This window comes from Pinus tabuliformis, chromosome 5_1 (genome assembly GCF_031772625.1).
Source record: "Pinus tabuliformis cultivar Carrire ecotype Pingquan chromosome 5_1, CPIR1, whole genome shotgun sequence".
NCBI classification, from domain to species: Eukaryota; Viridiplantae; Streptophyta; class Pinopsida; order Pinales; family Pinaceae; genus Pinus; species Pinus tabuliformis.
The window spans coordinates 79,188,770-79,210,847 of NC_142305.1; the positions used below are offsets into that span (position 1 = coordinate 79,188,770).

General features: G+C 36.0%; 1 protein-coding gene across 2 annotated transcripts; it reads right to left on the reverse strand.

Moving 5' to 3' along the window:
* Positions 1-1,730: 1,730 nt before the first annotated feature.
* LOC149163526 (uncharacterized) lies at positions 1,731-18,678 on the reverse strand. 2 transcript variants are annotated; one of them, XM_089431765.1, is made up of 2 exons: positions 18,540-18,678; positions 1,731-4,193 (listed from the first exon to the last, which is right to left on the reverse strand). In XM_089431765.1, exon 2 carries the CDS (start codon positions 4,182-4,184, stop codon positions 2,082-2,084), a length of 2,103 nt encoding a protein of 700 aa, XP_089287891.1. In that variant the 5' UTR covers positions 4,185-4,193; positions 18,540-18,678; the 3' UTR covers positions 1,731-2,081. The 2 variants fall into 2 exon arrangements, with proteins under 2 accessions (XP_089287891.1, XP_089287890.1); XM_089431764.1 differs by lacking the exon at positions 18,540-18,678 and adding an exon at positions 4,866-5,187.
* Between the last annotated feature and the right edge of the window lie 3,400 nt (positions 18,679-22,078).

Sequence of the window (22,078 nt, forward strand, 5' to 3'; positions counted from 1 at the left end):
TTTGGTAGCCTTAATGGCTTAAAAGACAATTTTTTCTAGCTTGTGGTGGCCACCCTCATGGCCCACTCTTTTTTTAGAAAGGAGCAGTCTACTCTTTTTTTGAAAAGGAGTCGTCTAATAGCTAAAATCCGACAATACAATTTTTTTTGGTAAAATCATGAATTTTAATTGTTTGAAATGTGTTATTGAATGCATAAATGGATTCAGCACTTTGAGAAACCCCTGGGGCACTCGAATTTTGCAGATTACACAGCTAAAACTTAAAATTCCAAAAAATTATAGCCACATTTTGGACAAAATTAACTGGAAAACATGCCTGGAAAAAGACAAAAATGTGTAACAGTTAGACTAGACGTTTGAAAAACGCCTTTTGCAAATATTAATATTGTGAGAAACAGTTCTTACCTAAAGAAATTATAAGCAATGGACTTATACGACTTAACACTGGAGTTGGCAGGAACTCAAACGTAATGTGAATGATGAAGGCAATAAATCTACGAAGAATATAACCAAAGCGTTTGATGACTTGCTTAATAGAATCATTGCATTTTCATGCTAAGTTTCTCTAGCTATCACTGATCCGTGGTCGAATATGTAAAAGCCTCCAGACCTGACCACAAAAGGATAGCAGTGGATTGACAATGGCATTTAGGGCATAAATAGAGCTATTAAAGCTTGAATAAGAAATGTCATTGTGTGAGAACACATCTAACGTAGACAAGTTGAAAGGTGAACAGCCTGAGCAAATATAGGCCTTCGGTCATCCAGATATACTTGTACAGTACCATGAGAAAGAAGCCCTGAACTGACTACAGATTGCTGGTGGAAAATTTAGAGAAAACACAAATTAACGAATTAACTGTCATCCCCTCCATGAAAGCTTTAGACGCAAAAGCCTTTACACTTTGAGCATCTCAACTGATATGATCAGTATTGAATTGGCAACATACCTAACAATTATTACACTATTTACATCAGACAATATAATCAGTAAGAGTATGGCCTATATGCCTCATTTCAGCAGCTGCCTTGAAGGATGCAGTCCCTCATTAAGAACATCAGAAAACCATACATTACTATGATTAGCAAACTAGTTTTGGTTCATTAAACACTACAAATAGATTCAGCTTCAGCTTCGCTTGTCCTTGAAGATTAAATTTAGTTAATATTGAATTTCTGAGACAGTAAAAGCTATGGCTAGTGTAAGGATTCTCAAAGTTCGACTTGTTTTCCTGCAAAAAATTTCAAATTGCATCTCTGCATAACTTCCCAACATTTGTCTTAATAGAAAACGTAAACCTTACATAGCGTGCCCACCTATATTAACAGAACAATAAGTTTGTTCCTAATCTTTTCATGTGACATGCCCATGAAAACCTGTTCATAGTTTAGAATATGCCACTGTTCAAGAAGCTATATTAGTAACAGTTCTGTTCCTCGTTTACCATTTTCAATAAAGGAAGAAAGCACATCAATTTTCAGATACGGGGGATACTTTTTCAAATCTTGCTGCCTAACAGTAAGATTACTGCAGCTAAAAAGAATTCAGAGCATACTTTTCCTTATTTCAACCTTTCCTATCTACCTAGTTCCATGCTTTGTTGCAAACTTAAAAGTCACATGGAGCTTTGCTCTAATTGATGAGAACTGGCCACCAATTTTCTTTAAATTAAAGCTTAAGAAACAGTTGAGGGTGAAACTTAAAAGCAAGAAAGACAGAGGAAACCGTGTACAATAGAAACCATATAGAGTTTATCTGGAACAGGTACTTTTTTACATAAGTACATACAATAAGGAACAAGGAAAAGTACGGAAAATGATCTCTCTCGCACATTCCTCCATAAGTAAACAACTAAAGTTAAAATTTAAAAGACTGAATAAAGTCAGGACAGCAATCATTAAGATCACTAAAAAAAACCAAAAGTTCTGGAAGAGAGACATATGCTATCTCTCACTTGAATCTTACGAACATTCATTCAGAGGTTTCCAAGACATTGATTTATGAACAAGCCAGTTATCCAATATAATGGATAAACTCTTTCTGCTTGACACCAGATGAATATAGGTAACCAGTTTGTTTCTCACCGCTGAAAGAGCCTCCACCATCTTCTGTGATTGCGCACCCCATTTGAAGGACCCATTTGTTGTATATGTGATTCCCGAATAATGTCATGCTGTTGCCTTCCTAGCTGCCTCACGTGCTGCTGGATCCGGGCACCTATTGAATGATTTCCAAAACACAGAACAAGAACAAGCCCTACCACGCTTAACACAGGTCCTGCAGCCATATAAAACCACCCCCTTCCCAATGTTCGAGACACTGTAGCTCTATATATCTCAGCTATATTACTTCTAGTGTTGTGATTAACTTCTTGTCCATTGGCATGTGATTCCTGAGCCACAAGCTCGAGTTCATTTTCATCATCAGCTACTCCCTCTGTGTTGCTTCCTGGCTCAGACTCAGCTGAAATTGAACTAACAGGAATTTGAGGGATTTCTGATACACTTGCTGGATCTCCATTTCCCTCCACAAGAGCATTATCTACTTCTTGAGTGTTGTAAACTTGCCCAGAAGAAAACTCCTGACCGCTGCTGTGCACGATAAAACTCCCATGCGATGACACTTCAGAGGAGAACTCTTGACTGCTGTCCTGTTCATGGAAGTCCACATGCAATAACTGTTCAGAAGATAATTCTTGACTGCTGTCCTGCACATTTAAGTTCACATTATCAGCTGGATGGGCTCTAACACTTGCATTTCCCTTCTGCTCTTCATACTCAGCATCATCTGTGGGAAGTTCATAGCGGCAAATTGGGCATGAATTCCTAGTGCTTAGCCATGGCAAAATACAATGAGGATGATACAAGTGTAAGCATGGGAGCTGCTTAGCAGTGGCCCCAACAGACACAGCATCTTTACAGATAGCGCAAAGAGAACTCCCATGTTTTGGTTCCACGATGATTGATGGTAAATTCTCAACTGCAGATTTTGCTGCAGGAGGAGCACCTCTTCTGCTGTTATCATTTTCAGCAAGATGTTGCAGCAGCTGCTCAAAGCCTCTTGCATCAAGATAGTCCCCTGGATTCCCAACATATACTGGTGGTTCTGGAAGTTCAAACCTTACCTCAAGATTATCTCCAGCCAAATTCTCAAATATCTGTTGAAGATAATGGTGTAGATCATGTTCAACATTTATTCTTCTTCGATGCTGACTCCGTATGTCTCTCCATCTGGTCCTTTGTGTCCATAACTGAGTTTCTTCATCTGTATTCTCTGCTAAGCTATTTTGATCTCTACCTTCATCCCTGTCTTCGTCCTCTTCATCTTCTTCTTCCGAATCTTCTTCATTCACATGTTCATCCATGGAGTCCCATTCATATGGACCTACACGAATAGTAAAGCTTCCAGATTCACTATCTTCTTCATCTCTTCGTCCTGAATCATCTTCAAGTGTAACCACATTCTGTGGATCGAGCTGTGTGGCAATTTCTTGACCATTCTCTGCTATGGAATTTTCTACATCGGCATGAACAGTCTCTGTATTGTCAAGTGGATTATGAACAAGCAACTGCTGGAGAAACTGTGTATTTACAGGTATAACCATATTCTGTGGATTGTCCTGTGAGGCAATTTCATGAACAGTCTCTGAAAAGGGATTTTCTACATCGCCTTGATCAGTCTCTGTATTATCAAGTGGATAATGAACAAGCAACTGCTGAAGAAACTGTGAATATACAGGTATACCTGTATTCTGTGGATCATCCTGTGAAGCAATTTCATGACCAGTCTCTGCTATGGAATTCTCTGCATCACCATGATCAGTCTCTGTGTTGTCAAGTGGATTCTCAAGTAGCAACTGCTGAACTAACTGCGAATATTCATAGTCTCTTCCCTCAGCGCCATCTTCTTCTGTTCCTCCTCTTTCCCCTGCCTGGCTAGCTGCCCCTTGAACTTGATGCACATCAGTAAAAGACTGTGCAGTTGCAACTACTTCAATGAAGCCACTTCCACACTCACGGCACAACAGTTCCATGCCAGTTTCCGAGTTATCTTGCTGATCCTCCGCCACCAATTGGGAAATAACTTTGTTGCACATATAGCACCAGTAACGTGTATCGTCATTCTCTGGCAAAGCAACAGAGCCGGGCCTTAAAGTTGAAGAGTGTGATTCAGATTGATCCATTACAAAATCCTGTAAAGAAGTATCATTAGAGACCTCACCGTAACTTAGCTCTTAGCTCGACCAATTTATATGGAGGAATTCACTAAAAAATTAGATTCAGATCAGAAAATTAATTTACTTATGTTTATAGATTAATGTTCACTCGTGGACAAAAATAGGCAATGGGACTTAAATGAAGGTGTATTAATAAGCCATGATCACAAAATTCAAATAAAAATTAATTTAAGGTTTCGGAAGTCTGAATCATGATATATATATATATATATATATATATATATATATATAACCAGCCTTTCAGGTCGATGAATAAAATGAAAAATTATCCTCTGGAGCTAAAGATGACAACTGTAAATACCAGACAATACATCAAGGGTTTCATGAAAACAAGAACGCAGCAGGACCCATACTCTTGCGGTTAAATATATCGAAAGAGAGGGAGTAAGAGGAATGTGCTTTCAAAACAGCTGTGTGAAACATAAAATAAAGCTGCGAGGATCAAAACACCCTACTCCTTCAAATCTTCCTCTGTTATTGCAAACAATCCTTCAAAATGTTGAACATATGACCCTAAAATTGTTTAAAATACAAGGGTTTAATGCGTTTCGGACAACCAGAACGATAAATCCGCACTGGGTCGCTGCAAACTAAAAAGAAAGTCGGTTGGTTCACGTTGGATCTTACCTGAACATGGATTCAAAAAATCAAGGCGGATGAAACCAGTCGATCGCCGAATCAGGTCTCAAAAATATGTGCGCTCCGAAGGGTTCGATCCTTGCCCGTCAAGAGCGATTTGATCAAAGATGTTACCAATTCGAGGAGAATGAAGCGGGTACGGCGAGTATATCTGTAGAGCAGATCGCTACGCGTTTTCGTTTTAAATTACTTGTCAAAGTCTGTGATTTTTTTAATCGAGAGGGTTTTATGCGTTCGTTTTTGAATTACTTATTATGCCGGTAATTTTTAATGCAGGGGATGATGGTGACTGTATCCATCAGGATATGGATCTGCATCTCAATTGCAATGATGCTATGGACCACAGCGTGACTAACCATGTTCATATAGATTAGGCGTGAAAGGGAAAGGCCAGGACATTTTAACGTTATTACAATTATATATTTTTTCGTTAGTATTTTGGAAGATTTAAAGTAGGATAAATTACCAAAAATTAAATTTAATTTAAGTGATTAGGATATATGAGTATATTGATTTATATGTTGGTAAGTTATATTTATATTTTTTTATAAAAAATAAAAATAAAAATAAAAGGGAATAGGCCTAAAATAAATAGTTTTTTAATTATTATTTAATAATAATAGTTTAATTTAGCTTTCATAAGAGTTTAAATGGTATGGTTGTGCAAATGAAGTGTTTTGGGTAAGGAGTTTATATCCCCATTCACTTACTGCTTACTGAAGGGATATCTGATTATAGTGGTAGATTTAGTGCCACACAAATACTAAGATATAATAAAAAATAAAAAAATAAAATAGTTTAATTTCATTTTTAGGGTAAGAAATTTATCTCTATGTTGTATTTATAGAAGTGTACATACTTCACTTTAATTTGAATTTGTGTCATTTTAAGACGAAATATATGATTTTAACCATGAACATAAAATCTTGAAATTAGAAGTTTGGTTCATTATATTTGTAATATGAAAGATGAGACCTAAAAATCTATTTATAGCATCATAATTTGGTATTTTCTCAAAATCATGATTTTTCATCATTGAATTTTATCAAGCACCTTGGCCAAAGAGGTTGTTTGTTACTCAATCAAATGACTCTATAGAAAATATTTTATCCCCATTCACTTACTGCTTACTGAAGGGATATCTGATTATAGTGGTAGATTTAGTGCCACACAAATCCTAAGATATAATAAAAAATAAAAAATAAAATAGTTAATTTCATTTTTAGGGTAAGAAATTTATCTCTATGTTGTATTTATAGAAGTGTACATACTTTACTCCACTTTAATTTGAATTTGTGTCATTTTAAGAGGAAATATATGATTTTAACCATGAACATAGAATCTTGAAATTAGAAGTTTGGTTCACTATATTTGTAATATGAAAGATGAGACCTAAAAATCTATTTATAGCATCATAATTTGGTATTTTCTCAAAATCATGATTTTTCATCATTGAATTTTATCAAGCACCTTGGCCAAAGAGGTTGTTTGTTACTCAATCAAATGACTCTATAGGAAATATTTTAAAGCACCAAACAAAGCATATTGAATTATTAATTTTCTTGCTTTGTCATATGTGCTTTGTACTAATGGATTGAGATGTTACATAAGTATATTGACCCATATAATAAGGTACAAACTTCGAGATCAAAGAATGGGATCAATTATATTCTTTTAATGATTAAAAAAAGAAAAATAGTTTAATTTCATTTTTAGGGTAAGAAATTTATCTCTATGTTGTATTTATAGAAGTGTACATACTTTACTCCACTTTAATTTGAACTTGTGTCATTTTAAGAGGAAATATATGATTTTAACCATGAACATAGAATCTTGAAATTAGAAGTTTTGATCATTATATTTGTAATATGTGTAGAAATTCTCACTGTAGGTCATCTGATAATGCAATATACTAAAGCAAAATACTTGATCTACTTCTACAAACAAACTTGCGGAAGCTTAATCGATTTTGAGCAAGATCAAATAGAATACATATAACAGATGAAGAAGACATCAATCACAATAACAGATGAAGAAGAAATCAATCACATATGAACACAGAAGAATACTCTGGGGAAAACCTCAGCTAAAAACCCCGCTCTCTGTATTATCATACAAGTGGAAATATCTCAAGATTACATAAAGCTTTAGTTCTTAAGCTATCCAGCTCTCAGTACAATCCTTCACTGCTGCTCATAGACCAAATAGACAACACATATGCCTTCCTTCAGTCCTCCAAGCCTCCTATTTCCTTGCACAGTTTCTCCTGGGTCCTCAAGCTGCCACCTGTGTGTAATTACCTCACACACTGCTCACTAACGTCTGAACTAACTGCGCAATCCTCAAGGAAAGAATTCCTTCTGCATGTAAGAGATATCCTCATGGGAATATTCCTGCAACTGATAGTACATTGTCCTATCCTTTGATCTCAACTGGGTCTCTGTCTAAACTGAAATGCATGAGTTATTTATAAGAGAATATTCAGTTATCTGAAGTACACTAGTTACATGCATGCATGCATTGACTAACTGAACTCACAATCAGTTCCACAAACTATTGGAACTAGTCTAACTGAACTTAACTGAGTTAACTGAGCCAACTAATTACAACTCAAAGTACAACTCATCCTGATCTCCTTAATTAAGGGATAACTTCCTCAATCAAAGGGATAATTGTTGCATGTCTTCACATAGACTTCATGTTTGATTTTTTCCAACTAATTAACTCAAGATGAATTAATTAATTATTTTACAAACAACTACTAAGATCAAATTCGAATTTTAATTCTCAATTTTAATTTAGGGACTAATTAAAATTGGAATGTATCCCGAAATGTTATCTATAGCAATGCTATTTTTAGCATTTCTATTTTTAGCATTTCTTGTTGCTATTTTCAACACTCCCTCTCAACATGAAAGGGATTATCTATCACCCCGATCCTGTCTCTGTGGAACTTGAATTTGCATTTTGAAAATGCCTTAGTCAAAATGTCTGCGACCTGGTCCTCAGTCGAAACATACTGCAACAACATGATCCTTTTCACCACACAGTCTCGAAGATGATGATACCGGATATCGATGTGCTTGGACCTGTCATGAAATACTGGATTCTCAGAGAGTTTGATACAACTCTAATTATCACAATAGATCACAGTTGAATCCATCCTCTGATCAAACAACCCAACTAGAATTTTCCACATCCAAATTGCCTCACATGTTGCCGGGCTTATAGCCATGTATTCGACCTCTGCTGAGCTAAGTGCAACTGACCTCTGTTTCCTGTTGTACCAAGAAATTGCAGCTGAACCAAGACGGAAAATTCCTCCTAAAGTGCTCTTCCGATCTGATGGACTCCCTGCCCAATCTGCATCTGTGAAGCCCTAAAGCGTCACTCCCTCTGTCCGTCTATACCATAATCCATACTGAGATGTGCCTCTGAGGTATCTCAACACATGCTTAGTTGCCTTCCAAAACAGCTTGGTAGGCTGAACCATAGCTTGACTCGGCTAGTTCACCGCAAAGCACAAATCTGGTCGTGTGTTCACTAAATACATCAATGAACCCACAAGCTGTCGATACACAGTAACAACTACTGCCTCACCTAAAGTAGCATCCTCCTTCCTCCAGTTACCTGCTAAAGGAGTCTGCATGGGCTTGCACTTCTCCATGTGGAATCTCCTGAATATCTCATTGGCATACCTGCCTTGAGACACAAACACTTCCCCATCCTTCTGTCACACTTCCATGCTTAGAAAGTAGTGCATGAGACCCATGTCTTTCATCTTCAAGGCCCCATGGTGCAAGTGGCCCAATCTTCTATGCCATAGCTAGCCAATATCTTGGCTTTGCACCAACTTTTCTTTGGAACTCAATGTAGCACAATCATCTACCTCCAACTTGTAGAGATTCTTTACTCGAATCCCAATCCTCTTGGTCTGACCCGTGGCGATGTGTCTCAGGAACACATTTCCTTTACTGAAGACTACATCATAGCCTTTGTCTTCCAACATTGTGACAAATACCAGGTTCTTTTTCAGTCCAGGCACATACTTTACATCAGTCAGGGTGAGAGGAGCTCCATGCTTCCTCTGAAACACAATTGTACCTTCACCTGAAACACGGTACTTTCCATCATCGCCCATCTCTATGCGCATTTGGAGGTCCTTCTCCTCCAAGGTACTGAATAAACTCTTGTCACTAGTCATGTGGAATGAGGCTCCATTTTCCAGGTACCAAACACAACCCACCATCGATGAAACCATGCATGCGATGAGGGTAAAATCCAATTCGAATTGTGAGGCCAGTGCCTCACCATCTGATCCTTTCGAGGATCCCTTTTTGGATTTCTTTGTGGACAATTTGTTGCATAATGGCCCACCTTATGACAATTATAGCATCACACTTTAGATTTGTCAATCTTCTTCCCACCATGGGAAGAACTCGATTTGGAATGGGAAGCCTTCTCTTTCCCTTTCCTCACCTTACTCACTAAGGCTAGATTTTCCTCATCATCATGCTTTGATAAAGAACCATCTCTGATGCTTCTCCTGATCTCCTCCTGCATCAGATACGACCATAATCGTTCCCAATCTTTTAGTTTCTCTCTTCCATTTACTGAGTCTTAGTAGCTATGCCAACTCTTAGGAAGACCGAGGAGAGAAATACTCATCGGCTGTCGTGATTCCTACACTTCCAAGCTCATCCTTGCAGGTGGTGAGCTTGTTCAGATATGTAGAGATCGTGTCGCCCTTTTCACACTTGATTTTCTGAAGATTTTCTTTCAGCAACAGCTTCCTCTAATCGTTGTTGTTCTGATATAGATCCTTCAATGTTTTCCACATTGAAAATGATGTCTCCTTCCCATGGAGATTCAAGATAATATTGTCTCGAACTCCCTCCAGAAGAATCCTCCTCGCTCTAGTCACACATTTCTTCCATTCCACCAATTCTTGGGCATTAGCTGTTGTTGGCTTAGGGACTTCTTGATCAATGAAGTCCTTCAAACCGTTGTCTTCTAATACTGCTTCCATGCGATCCTTCCAGGCAATATAATTCGAGCTGGCATCCAAGGCATACTCGAGTCTCAAACCATAGAACACCATTAGTGAACTTTGAGATGTGATAAGAATTCGATTTCTACAATCAAGAACTTCAAACTTCGAACTTCTCCCTTCTTTGTATATTGTTCTTCGCTTTGATCATCTTTGCTCCGTGCCATGTAGAAATTCTCACTGTAGATCACCTGATAATGAAAAATACTAAATCAAAATACTTGATCTACTTCTACAAACAAACTTGCGAAAGCTTAATCGATTTTGAGCAAGATCAAATAGAACACATATAACAGATGAAGAAAAAATCAATCACACATGAACACATAAGAATACCCTGTGAAAAGCCTCAGCTAAAAACCCCGCTATCTGTATTATCATGCAAGTGGAAATATCTCAGGATTACACAAAGCTTTAGCTCTCAAGCTATCCAGCTCTCAGTACAATCCCTCACTGTTGCTCATAGACCAAATAGACAACACATATGCCTTCTTCAGTCCTCCAAGCCTCCTATTTCCTTGCACAGTTTCTCATGGGTCCTCAAGCTGCCACCTGTGTGTAATTATCTCACACACTACTCACTAACCTCTGAAATAACTGCGCAATCCTCAAAGAAAGAAATCCTTTTGCATGCAAGAGATATCCTCATGGGAATATTTCTGCAACTAATAGTAGATTGTCCCATCCTTTGATCTCAATTGGGTCTCTGTCTGAACTGACATGCATGAGCTATTTATGAGAGAATATTCAGTTATCTGAAGTACACTAGTTGTATGCATGCATGCATTGACTCACTAAACTCACAATTAGTTCCACAAATTATTAGAACTAATCTAACTGGACTTAACTTAGTTAACTGAGCTAACTAATTACAACTCAAAGTACAACTCATCCTGATCTCCTTAACTAAGGGATAACTTTCTCAATCAAAGGGATAATTGTTGCATGTCTTCACATAGACTTCATATTTGATTTTTTCCAACTAATTAACTCAAGATGAATTAATTAATTATTTTACAAACAACGGCTGAAATCAAATTCGAATTTTAATTCTCAATTTTAATTTAGGGACTAATTAAAATTGGAATGTATCCCAAAATGCTATTAAAAATCTATTTATAGCATCATAATTTGGTATATTCTCAAAATCATGATTTTTCATCATTGAATTTTATCAAGCACCTTTGCCAAAAAGGTTGTTTGTTACTCAATCAATAACTCTATAGAAAATATTCTAAAACACCAAACAAAGCATATTGAATTATTAATTTTCTTGCTTTGTCATATGTGCTTTGTACTACTAAATCGAGATCTTATATAAATATATTATGCATATAATAAGATACAAACTTCGAGATCAAAGAATAAGATCAATTATATTATTTTGATGAGTAAAAAAAACCGTATAATAAATAAATAAATAAAAATATTTACAAGTTTTAATATACACGTGAAATTACAAATTTGGATTAATGAAATTGTAATATGAAAATGTAGAAATCCATTTGTATGGAAATTACGAATTTTGGTTGTTGGATTCGATCAAATACCTTGCTAAAAAAGCTGGTTTGTTTCAAGATTATATTACTGTAGAAACTATTATGAAGCACTAAACGCAATATATTGAGTTTTTTTTGAAAGGGTAAGTTTTTAGATCTAATCAATATGTTATTTATCTTTTCTTTTCTCTTTTTTTTTTTTGGAAAAAGTTATGTGTTTTACATTTAATTAATATGTTGTTTTTAAGGTTATATGTGTAAATTTTTGAAATGTCTAATATTGATTGGAAGTTATATTCATTATGGATGGAAAAAGTTGTGATTGAATGTTTACTCAAAATGTTGGACATTTCAAAACTTATTTTTTTGTTATGTTAAGAGGCATTTTTTATAGTCTAATAGTAGTCTCAACATGTGAAGTTGACATATGACATTTATTGCATCAAGAGATAATTTTGACAACCCAATATGAAGAAGATGTGTAATTCTTTCTATGCTCAATATGGAGATAATAAATGAGATTAAAAACGTATCAATATTTCTCAATATTTGACTGATCCTAAAATTGTAGAGATAATATCAACTGGATATGTCAACGGAGAACTCCAAAACTCTCTTCAAAAAATATTATTAACAAAAAAAATCAATGTTAATCATATATATATATATAGGAAATTATTTATAATCATTAAAAAAAATATTTCAAGAACATAAATAAAAATATCTTAATGTCCATTTTAATTAAAAAAATTCAAATCCATAAGTGGCAATCAACCAAATGTAGAGAGGGGTCAAATTTCTTAATATGCAAACTTTTTTTGAGTGTAAGACTTGAAAAAAGATTTGGACTTAAAGAGATATGATTCCTCTCCATACTTAGTACATCCAAATTTAAAATAAATCTATGTTAGTTCTTAGTAATATTATTTATATTTATATAAATTTTCACATCTTTATATATAAACCTATTCTTATTTTTTATTTTATTATTTATATATGAAAAAAATTTATTTAGTATTAAATTCGTATATATTTATTAATTAAATTTATTTATTTTTTGTAAGTCGAAAATTTTCCATTAATTAAAAAACATATACAGAGAAGACAAAATGCATGTGGTCTCACCCTCACCAGTTTGTTGACTAATAACCATACAACATACAGAAAGCAAAATGCCCCAGTTGAGAGGTCCATAGCCTTAGAGGCATAACATACCAGAAAACAGAAAGAACAAGAAGGACACCAGTGATCATAATTGAAGCAAGATTATCTGGCCTTGTTCCTGGAGGAGGAGAAGGGTGATACATGCAATTGACATGATGCTCGAAGTGAGCAAGCCAAGCTTCCAACTTTTCAACTTTCTTCATCAACAAATTTGCCCACGCCAAACAACCACAATTATTTCACGAACATGGCATTAGAAGTAGTGGAGTTGTTCGAGTTTGGCCATAACGACCTCATGCTCCTCCCTTTGGGCTCTATCAAGAGATTCCAACCGAGCAATGACAGATTGAACCAGCTCCTAAATCGTTGAGGAAATCCCTAGACACCTGGAAGGAGCATGGCCTGCTGACCTTGCTAGACCCTGAATGTTGTGTCGTCCCCGAGTGGCCATAGCACGCCCGCAACCCAATCCTCTGCCACCTCCGCCAACACCACAACCATTTTGAATTATCACTCTGTTGCTTCTGCCTGTCATGAGTCGGCCGAAGACCTACACCTCTCACAGGTTTCGTGAGCCCAACGTCCAACACCACGAACTGAACATGCGCCTCGCCTGGAGCTTCCACCTCTCACATTCGTTGCGCCACCCCGAACGCCTTTAGGAGCAAATGAACCTTCTACCTTTTCCTGGGCCAAGGAACGCAAGGAGTGCAGACTAGGCTTCATATTGAAGTCCACGAAGAAGTCAAGGCCCCAAAGGCAGTATGCAAATCGAACCAATGACCACCGAAATAAACCAAGCAACACACAAACAAGAATTGAGTGCCTAAACGAACAACCACCCTTCACCAGAGGCCAAGCACACTGCATCATAGACTAAGAGGGAAAGGGAATCCAACACAGCAATTCACCCCACGAGAAATTCACCACTAGACAAATATCGAACCAGACTAGAACAAGCGGATGAATTAGTGACAGGAAAGGCCAGAGTGAGACTAGCAAACAACACACGGGAGCAAATAGAAAAGTTGGCTCCCAAAATCCAGACCGACGCCAAAGCCACAAGGCAACGCTAAAAAGAGGTCTAAAATTGGTGGCCCCGAATGGGAAGAACCAAGGGAAGTCAGACCAACACCACCCCAAGACCAAATCCGCTACCCAAAAAAAAACAACACCACCAAAAGACCTGAAGCCAATTAAATAGGTGGCGAACACGAAATACAAACAACTTAAGAGGCACGAACCATAAGGCCAAGGTGAGAAACCAAGAGAACATAGAGCGATTAAACTCAGAACTAGTCAAAATCTCAAAGGACATGCCCTCTGGCCTAGGAAGAGGAGGGAAAGTTTCACAATTTGCAGGAAGGCAAGAGAGATTACTAGATTAGGCCCACAGGAGGAGCAAAAGGTAGACGACCACCACCCTAGCCCAATGACCAAGAGAAATAATAGCACAGAGGAGTGCGCATCCCTCAAGGAGCCAGAGAACAACTAGAAAATTTCATGAACCATGCAATTTAACCAAAGATGTGACGGTGCCATTAAAACACGAAACAATACAAATTTGATGCACACAGAGAAACCCAGAGACATTAACTACCACATGGTGAAGGAGTTGTTGGCCTACCCTCCCCCCTTAACCAAGAGCCAACTGTCATTCTTCATGGACAGGTGGTTTCCGTAGCCTCACACCTTATCGAAGACTTTTTTAATTAAATTTAAATAAAATTCTAACTTATAAATATAATAGTTATGAATATAAATTATTATTTTAATTTATAAGATAATATATATTTTAATTTATAATTATTATTTATGTTATTTATATATTTAAGTATTCTTATTTATAGTTATATATTAAATTTTTTTATCTATTATTAATTATACTAATTTTATTTTTAATTATAAACTTATAGTTTTTATTTGTTTTGTTTTGTATAAAAAAAATTAACAAAAAGATAAATATTTGAATGATAAGTTTTGGACTCCGAGGGAAAAAATTGTGTTGACCCTTATTTGTTGTTTGAAATAGATTTTTAACTACATATACGATTGAGAAGGATTGAGATCTGGCTAGGGCACTAAGACCGTCGACTCAAACTTGTGGCATTTGATCAACCGCTCCATCATGCCATGGTGTTGATGATAAGTGCATAGAGTTTTCGCCACGTCCTTTTCGAGCTTCTCTTGAGCTCGGATGTCAACCCTGACGCCTCCTTTATCTCTTTCTCTAATCGGTTCATCTTTCCTCTGACAACGTTTCTGGTGAAGTTGGGTGTGTTGTGCTCCATTCATGCATTATATCGATAGCTATTAGGGGTTCTTTTAATTGCACGCCTTTTGCTTTAACTACATCTTGGACTGACATGAGCACGCCAACAATCTTTTGGAGTGTTCCAAGCTCTCGGTACAACTGCTTTACAATATCTTCCAATGATCTGTTTGCTTCTAGCGCTGCATCTTGATAATCTCTGTCACAGGAGCTTGAGGCCAATAAGGCTTGATTTTCTTTGCAGAGCCTCTCATTTTTCTGGTGTGCTTTTTGCAAAAAAAAATAAATTATTTGAATGATTAATTTTCAGTTTGGTTAAGGTTTTGTTAATTGTTATTGATTTTATTCTTGATTTCATAAATCCCTCTAATATAACAAATTATTTTTTAGCCGATCTTTTTCTTGCATATAGTCAAAAGACACGTTGAGAAGATTGAAATGTTCAAATAAGTATTGACGAAATATCCCAATGATCCCATGGGTCTTTTAATTGTCATGCAAGGAAGGTATATATCATCTGCCATCATGACACATTTTTGGAAGGAGTTGGACCTGAAAGTACAAAAGTTGTAGCATTTTTTATTACATTACTAATAATGATGATGATATGTGGAATGTTATAATAATCCTTAATGATGATGACAAAATTTAAGCTGAATTGATGATGATGATTTGTTTATATTGAATTCATGACGATGATTATGTATTTTTAGATATAGATTTTAAATGCTAAAAAATGAATGGTAATATATATATACACCTTTGACCTTACATATCTAGATTTTTTAAAAAAATTATTGAAATTTATATATATATATATATATATATATATATATATATATATATATATATCCTATTACTATTCATCTTTTAAAATCTATATCTTAAAAACTGAGATGTAAATTTAAAAACTAATATGCCATTAAATTTATTTTATCAGTTTTTTAAATTTAAATTTATCTTATCAGTTTTTTAGATATAGAATTTAGATTTAAAAAATTAATAAGATAAATTTAACCGCATATTAGTTTTTAAATTTGCCGTATCAGTTTTTAAGATATAGATTCTAGATTCTAAAAGATGAATAACAATATGAAATATATATATATATATATATGACATTTCCTTACCATTTTTGAAAATTTACCGTATTTATTTCAAACCCCGTATCTGTTTCAAACGCCGTGTCCGTATCCATTCTCCGTTTCAGTGCAACTTAGGTTGAAACTGAGGCTGATCGATCGATATCCATGTTGGGCGAGCCTTCATTGACTACATCCCAAGATTCATTTTCTTGCTGCTCGTTAAGCCTAGCCTCACCTTATGCTTGCTTTTATAATCTTTCATTTGGGAGCCGCTCTTATCTCTGTTTCTCTCTCTTTTCTTCCCTATGTGTCCGTTCTCTTTCTTCTTTTATGCTTGCTTTTATAATCTTTCATTTGGGAGCCAGCCGCTCTTATCCCTGTTTCTCTCTCTTTTCTTCCCTATGTGCCCGTTCTCTTTCTTCTTTTGCATTCTACTCTGTTTTTTTTTCTTCTCCCTCTCCTTTTTCAACCACAGAGCTTCCATCAATTTCTTTTTCTTTTCCCTTTTCAACGACAGGTTTTCATTCAATTTCTTTTCCTTTTCCCTTTTCATTCAATTTCTTTTCCTTTTCCCTTTTGGCCGCTTCCTTCTTTCTCTCCCTTTTCTTGATAGCCTTCTTATCTTTATTGTGCTTCCCTTTGAAAGGTTCTCCTAATGTGAGTTCGGCGCCTGTTGAAGAAACTGGACCTTTTTCAACCACAGAGCTCCCATCAATTTCTTTTTCTTTTCCCTTCTCTCATTCAATTTCTTTTCCTTTTCCCTTTTGGCCGCTTCCTTCTTTCTCTCTTTTCTTGATAGCCTTCTTATCGTTAGTGTGCTTCCCTTTGGAAGGTTCTCCTAATGTGAGTTCGGCGCCTGTCGAAGAAACTGGACCTTTTTCAACCACAGAGCTTCCATCAATTTCTTTTTCTTTTCCCTCTTCAACCACATGTCTTCATTCAATTTCTTTTCCTTTTCCCTTTTGGCCGCTTCCTTCTTTCTCTCTTTTCTTGATAGCCTTCTTATCCTTGGTGTGCTTCCCTTTGGAAGGTTCTCCTAATGTGAGTTTGGCGCCTGTTGAAGAAACTGGAGGTTGAACAAGCAACTGCTGAGAAGAAACTGTGAATATACAGGTATAACTGTATCCTGTGGATCATCTTGTGAAGAAATTTCATGACCAGTCTCTCCATATGGAATTCTCTTGACCAGTCTCTTCACCTTGTGCCCGTTCTCTTTCTTCTTTTGCATTCCACTCTGCTTCTTTTTTCTTTTTCTTTTTTCTTCTCCCTCTCCTTTTTCAACCACGGGTCTTCCATCAATTTCTTTTCCTTTTCCCTTTTGGCCGCTTCCTTCTTTCTCTCTCTTTTCTTGATAGCCTTCTCATCCTTAGTGTCCTTCCCTTTGGAAGGTTCTTTTGTGAGTTCGGCGCCTGTTGATGAAACTGGATAATGAACAAGCGACTGCCGAAGAAACTGTGAACATACAGGTATACCTGTATTCTGTGGATCATCTTGCGAAGAAATTTCATCACCAGTCTCTTCTATGGAATTCTCTGCATCAGTCTCTATGTTGTCAAGTGGATTTTCAAGTAGCAACTGTCAAACCAAATGTGAATATTCAGTCTCTTCCCTCAGCGCCATTTCTTTTGTTCCTCCTCTTTCCCGTGCCTCGCTAGCTGCTCCTTGAACTTGATGCACATAAATAAAAGACTCTGCAGTTGCAACTACTTCAATGAAACCACTTCCACACTCACGTCACAACATTTCCATGCCAGTTTCCAAGTTATCTTGTTTATCCTCCGCCGCCAATTGGAACTTTGTTGGACTGATAGCACCAGTAACGTGTATTAACCTCGTCATTCTCTGGCACTGAAACAGAGCCGCGCCTTAAAGATGAAGAATGTGATTCAGACTGATCCATTACAAAATCCTGTAAACACACATCATTAGAGACCTCACCGTAACTCAGCTCTTAGCTCTCCCAATTTATATGGAGGAATTCACTTAAAAATTAGAATCAGATCAGAAAATTAATTTACTTACATTTATATTTTAATGTTCGGTCGCGAAGGTATGGTAATTTAATGAAGGTACGTTAATAAAATATGTAATGGGAGTGCCTAGTGCATTTCTGACAGATATAAAAGATTAAGCCATTATCAGAAAATTCAATATATATATATAATTTAAGGTTTCAGATGTTTGAATCATGATAAACCTTTCAATTCAATTCATATACATATATATATATATGTGTAGGGTTTCATAATGATAAGAAAGCAGGAGGATCAATATTATTGCAGTTAAATAGAGAAAGAGAGGGAGAATGAAGCAGATCCATATTATTGGAGTTAAATATATAGAGAGGGGGAGAAAGAGGAATGCGCTTTCAAAACAGCTGTGTGAAAGATAAAGCTGCGAGGATCAAAACACCCTACACCTACTTCAAATCTTCCTCTGCTATTGCAAACAGTCCTTCAAAATGTTGAACAAATGACCCTAAAATTATTTAAAATACAAGGGTTTAAAGCGCTTCAGACAAGAAGAACGATAAATCCGCACTAGGTCGCTGCAAAATAAAAAGAAAGTCGCTTGGTGGACGTTGGATCTTACCTGAACATGGATTCAAAAAATGAAGGCGGTGAAACCAGTTGATCGCTGAATCAGGTCTCAAAATTATGTGTGCGCCGCAGGATTCGATCCTTGAACCTCGCTGGTGATGACATATGAGCGATTTGATAAAAAATGTTACCAATTGAAGGAGAAGGTACGGTGAGTATATCTATAGGGTAGATCGCTACGCGTTTTCGTTTTAAATTAGTTGTCAAAGTCAAGTGTCATTTTTTTTAGTCGACAGGCTTTTATGCGTTTTTCTTTTAATTACATATTATGCACTGGATGGTGGTGACTGTATCCATCAGGTTATGAATCTCAATCTCAATTGCGAGGATGCTCTGGACCACAGCGTCACTAACCGTGTTTATATAGATTAGGGGTGAAAGGGAAAGGCGAGGACATGTTAAACTTGTTAGAATGATTCCTTTTTTCGTTAATATTTTGGTAGGTTTAAAGTAATATAAATTAGCAATAATGGGGTTTAATTTAAGTGATGAGGATATAACCCAATTAATTTAAGTGATTAGGATATATGAGTATATTGATGTGTGGGTTGGTAAGTTATATCTTATGAAAAAATATTAGAAAAAAAAAAAACTAAATAAAGAGGTTTTTTAAATTCATTAATAATAATTTTTTTTAAGTAAAATAGTATTTATAAGGATGTATAAATTTCATTTTATTTTAATTAAAATTTGTAATTTTAAAAAAAGAAATATAGGTTTTTAATTATTGAACTTTAATAATAAATCTTTGAAATTATAAGTTTGGACCATCATATTTGTAATATGAACCAAAAAAAAGGAAAATGGAGTCTAGAAATTTATTTATAATATCAAAATTATAAATTTTTATTCTCAAAATCAAAATCATAATTTTTTTATTAGATATTTCCTCATTAGATAATTTTATAATAAAAACTATTATAAAGCACCCAACACAACATATTGAACTATTTATTTTCTTGTACTATCTAGATGTGCTTTGTACTACCTAGATTGAGATCTTAAATGAATCTCAACATGGCTTTCAGATTTAAAGCATCGGATCATCTATAGTCCTCTTATTAAAAATAAAAACTTTAAATAAACTAATTGTATAGTAAATAGTTTTTTTCCTCAATGGAATCTTGGAATTAAAAGTTTGGATTATTGAAATTGTAGCATGAAAATGACATCTAGAAATCCATTTGTAATATCAAGTCATATTTTTCATTGTTGGATTCTCTCAAGTACTTTATTAGAAAAGATTGTTTCTTGCATGATTAAATGGTTAGGTAGAAACTATTATAAAGCACCAAACACAACATATTGAATTATATATTTTCTTTCTAGTGTGTAGGTTTTCGTATCTAATCAATAAGCAACTTATTATTTTTGATAAAAAGTTATGTGTAAGTTACTGGACGTTGCACCCATTATTAGGGGCAGAAAAAGTTATGGTAGATTTTTCATCCTGTAGTGATGAGTGGAGTGTCCACTCAAAATGTTGGATGTTTCAAAAACTTATACATTATTTATTTTTCTTTTTGTGCCAAGGGGCACTCTTTACAACCAAATATGAGGGAGATGTGCAATTACTTTTGCGCTAAGCATGTGGAGTTGACATATGACATTTATTGCATCAAGAGATATTTTTTACAACCCAATATGAGGGATGCCTAATTCCTTCCATGCTCAACATGGAGATGATAAGCGGCATTAAAAAAAATACTATTAACAAAAAAAAGCATTGTCAATCACAAATAACATATTGCAATGCCCAACTTAAGTGTGTGTACACAAAAAAAAAAAAAAATAGAATTATAAAAAAATTATTTCAATATCGATCATAAATAAAATATCTTACAATTATGGCGTACCATCCTTCCCCGATGCTCCCCTATTCCATTTGACCTCGACCCTACATCCATGTTCTCTCACACTTCCAACCTTTATGATATTCCCGGGCAAGCCCAAATTCATGTTACCTATTCTCAGAAAGAGATATTAGAGAGATCATTTAGGTGATGAACAACAACAAAGCAGTCAATGAGGAAGGCTACCAAGTTGAGTTCTTTAAGCACGATTTTCGTGCTTTGGTTAGCTACTTGGCTTATATCTTCAACCATGTTTCCCATGAAGGTTTTCCACCAGCATGGTCACACCGCATCATCCACCCGATCCACAAATCAGGTTCCAACTCAAATCCCAATAACTATAGAACGATCATGATGGGCCACACGTTCTCAAAGTTGTATGTTATTGTTCTACATAAGAACCTCTCTAGTGACCTTGAGCAGAGACAACTTAGAGCTAGGGGACAAGCAAGTTTTTGACCAGCTCATCAAACCATTGACCACATCTTCACCCTCTGTGTCATGATTGAGGAGGCACGACACCGCTCTTCGAAAGTCTATTATTGTTTCATAGATTTTCAAAAAGATTTTGACTATATTCCATGGAAGCCTTACTACAGAGACTCAGAGATATTGGCATCTTTGCGACCCTATTGACAGTTGTTATGCGCCTATATGAGTCTGTCCTTGGTCATCTTCATGTGTCTCATGGGATGTCTAATTTCATCCAAAGCACTATTGGGGTTAAACAAGGTTGTCCATTGTCCCCTACACTGTTTAGGATCTATATTGATGAGTTGGAGGCATTTCTACATGAGCATATCCAAGACACCGATGGTTTCCTTCTTTACCAAGTTCTGATATCTATTCTACTCTTTGTTGACAACATGGTCCTCCTCTCCTCATCCCTTGAAAGATTACAAAGGCAGTTGGATGCCTTAGCTCTGTTTTGTGATCCTTGATAGTTGATGGTCAACCTGGGTAAAACCAAGGCTATGATCTTCGATGGGGTGAAGAAAACCTCATACCTTCACTTCCTATTAAGAGGGGAGGAGATTGATATCACTAGCATGTATACTTACTTAGGGGTGCAATTCTCAAGTCCCCACTTTAGTTTTCAACAATCACTTTAATCTCAGATCAACAAAGAATATGGATCCTTAGGCGTTCTTGAGAGATAGTGATTTTGACATCACTTCCAAGACATCTCATTCAAGTTGAGCCTATTTGGGGACCGTCTTTACTTGAGTCAGATTAAGCTTCAACTCAGAGAGTCCAGATTCTTCTTCTCTGCCACATCATTAGATGCAAAGAGACAGTATCACAACACTCATCCTTGTAGAGTTTGGAGCTCAACCCTTTTGGCTTGAGACGGTCTTTAGATTGGTTTCATTCTTGCATCGTGTTCGAGCTTTGTAGACTCGATAAAGAGTAGCGATTGATATCTTTACTTGGCATATTTCTCTTCTGAAACTATTACCGACTCTACTCCCTTGAGTCGGGTCAGTTGAGTTGATTTGGGGTAGCATCAGATGTGCTTTAGCCACAAAATTGGTGGAGAGGCTAAAGCACATGAGATCTCCAATACCTAGAAAGGGTTTGGGCAAATTCTAAACAGTTTGGGAGATATTCAAATAATTAATATTTTTAATGGAGTCCCTAAGTCTAAACTTAGGGAAAATAAAATATTAATGTGAAT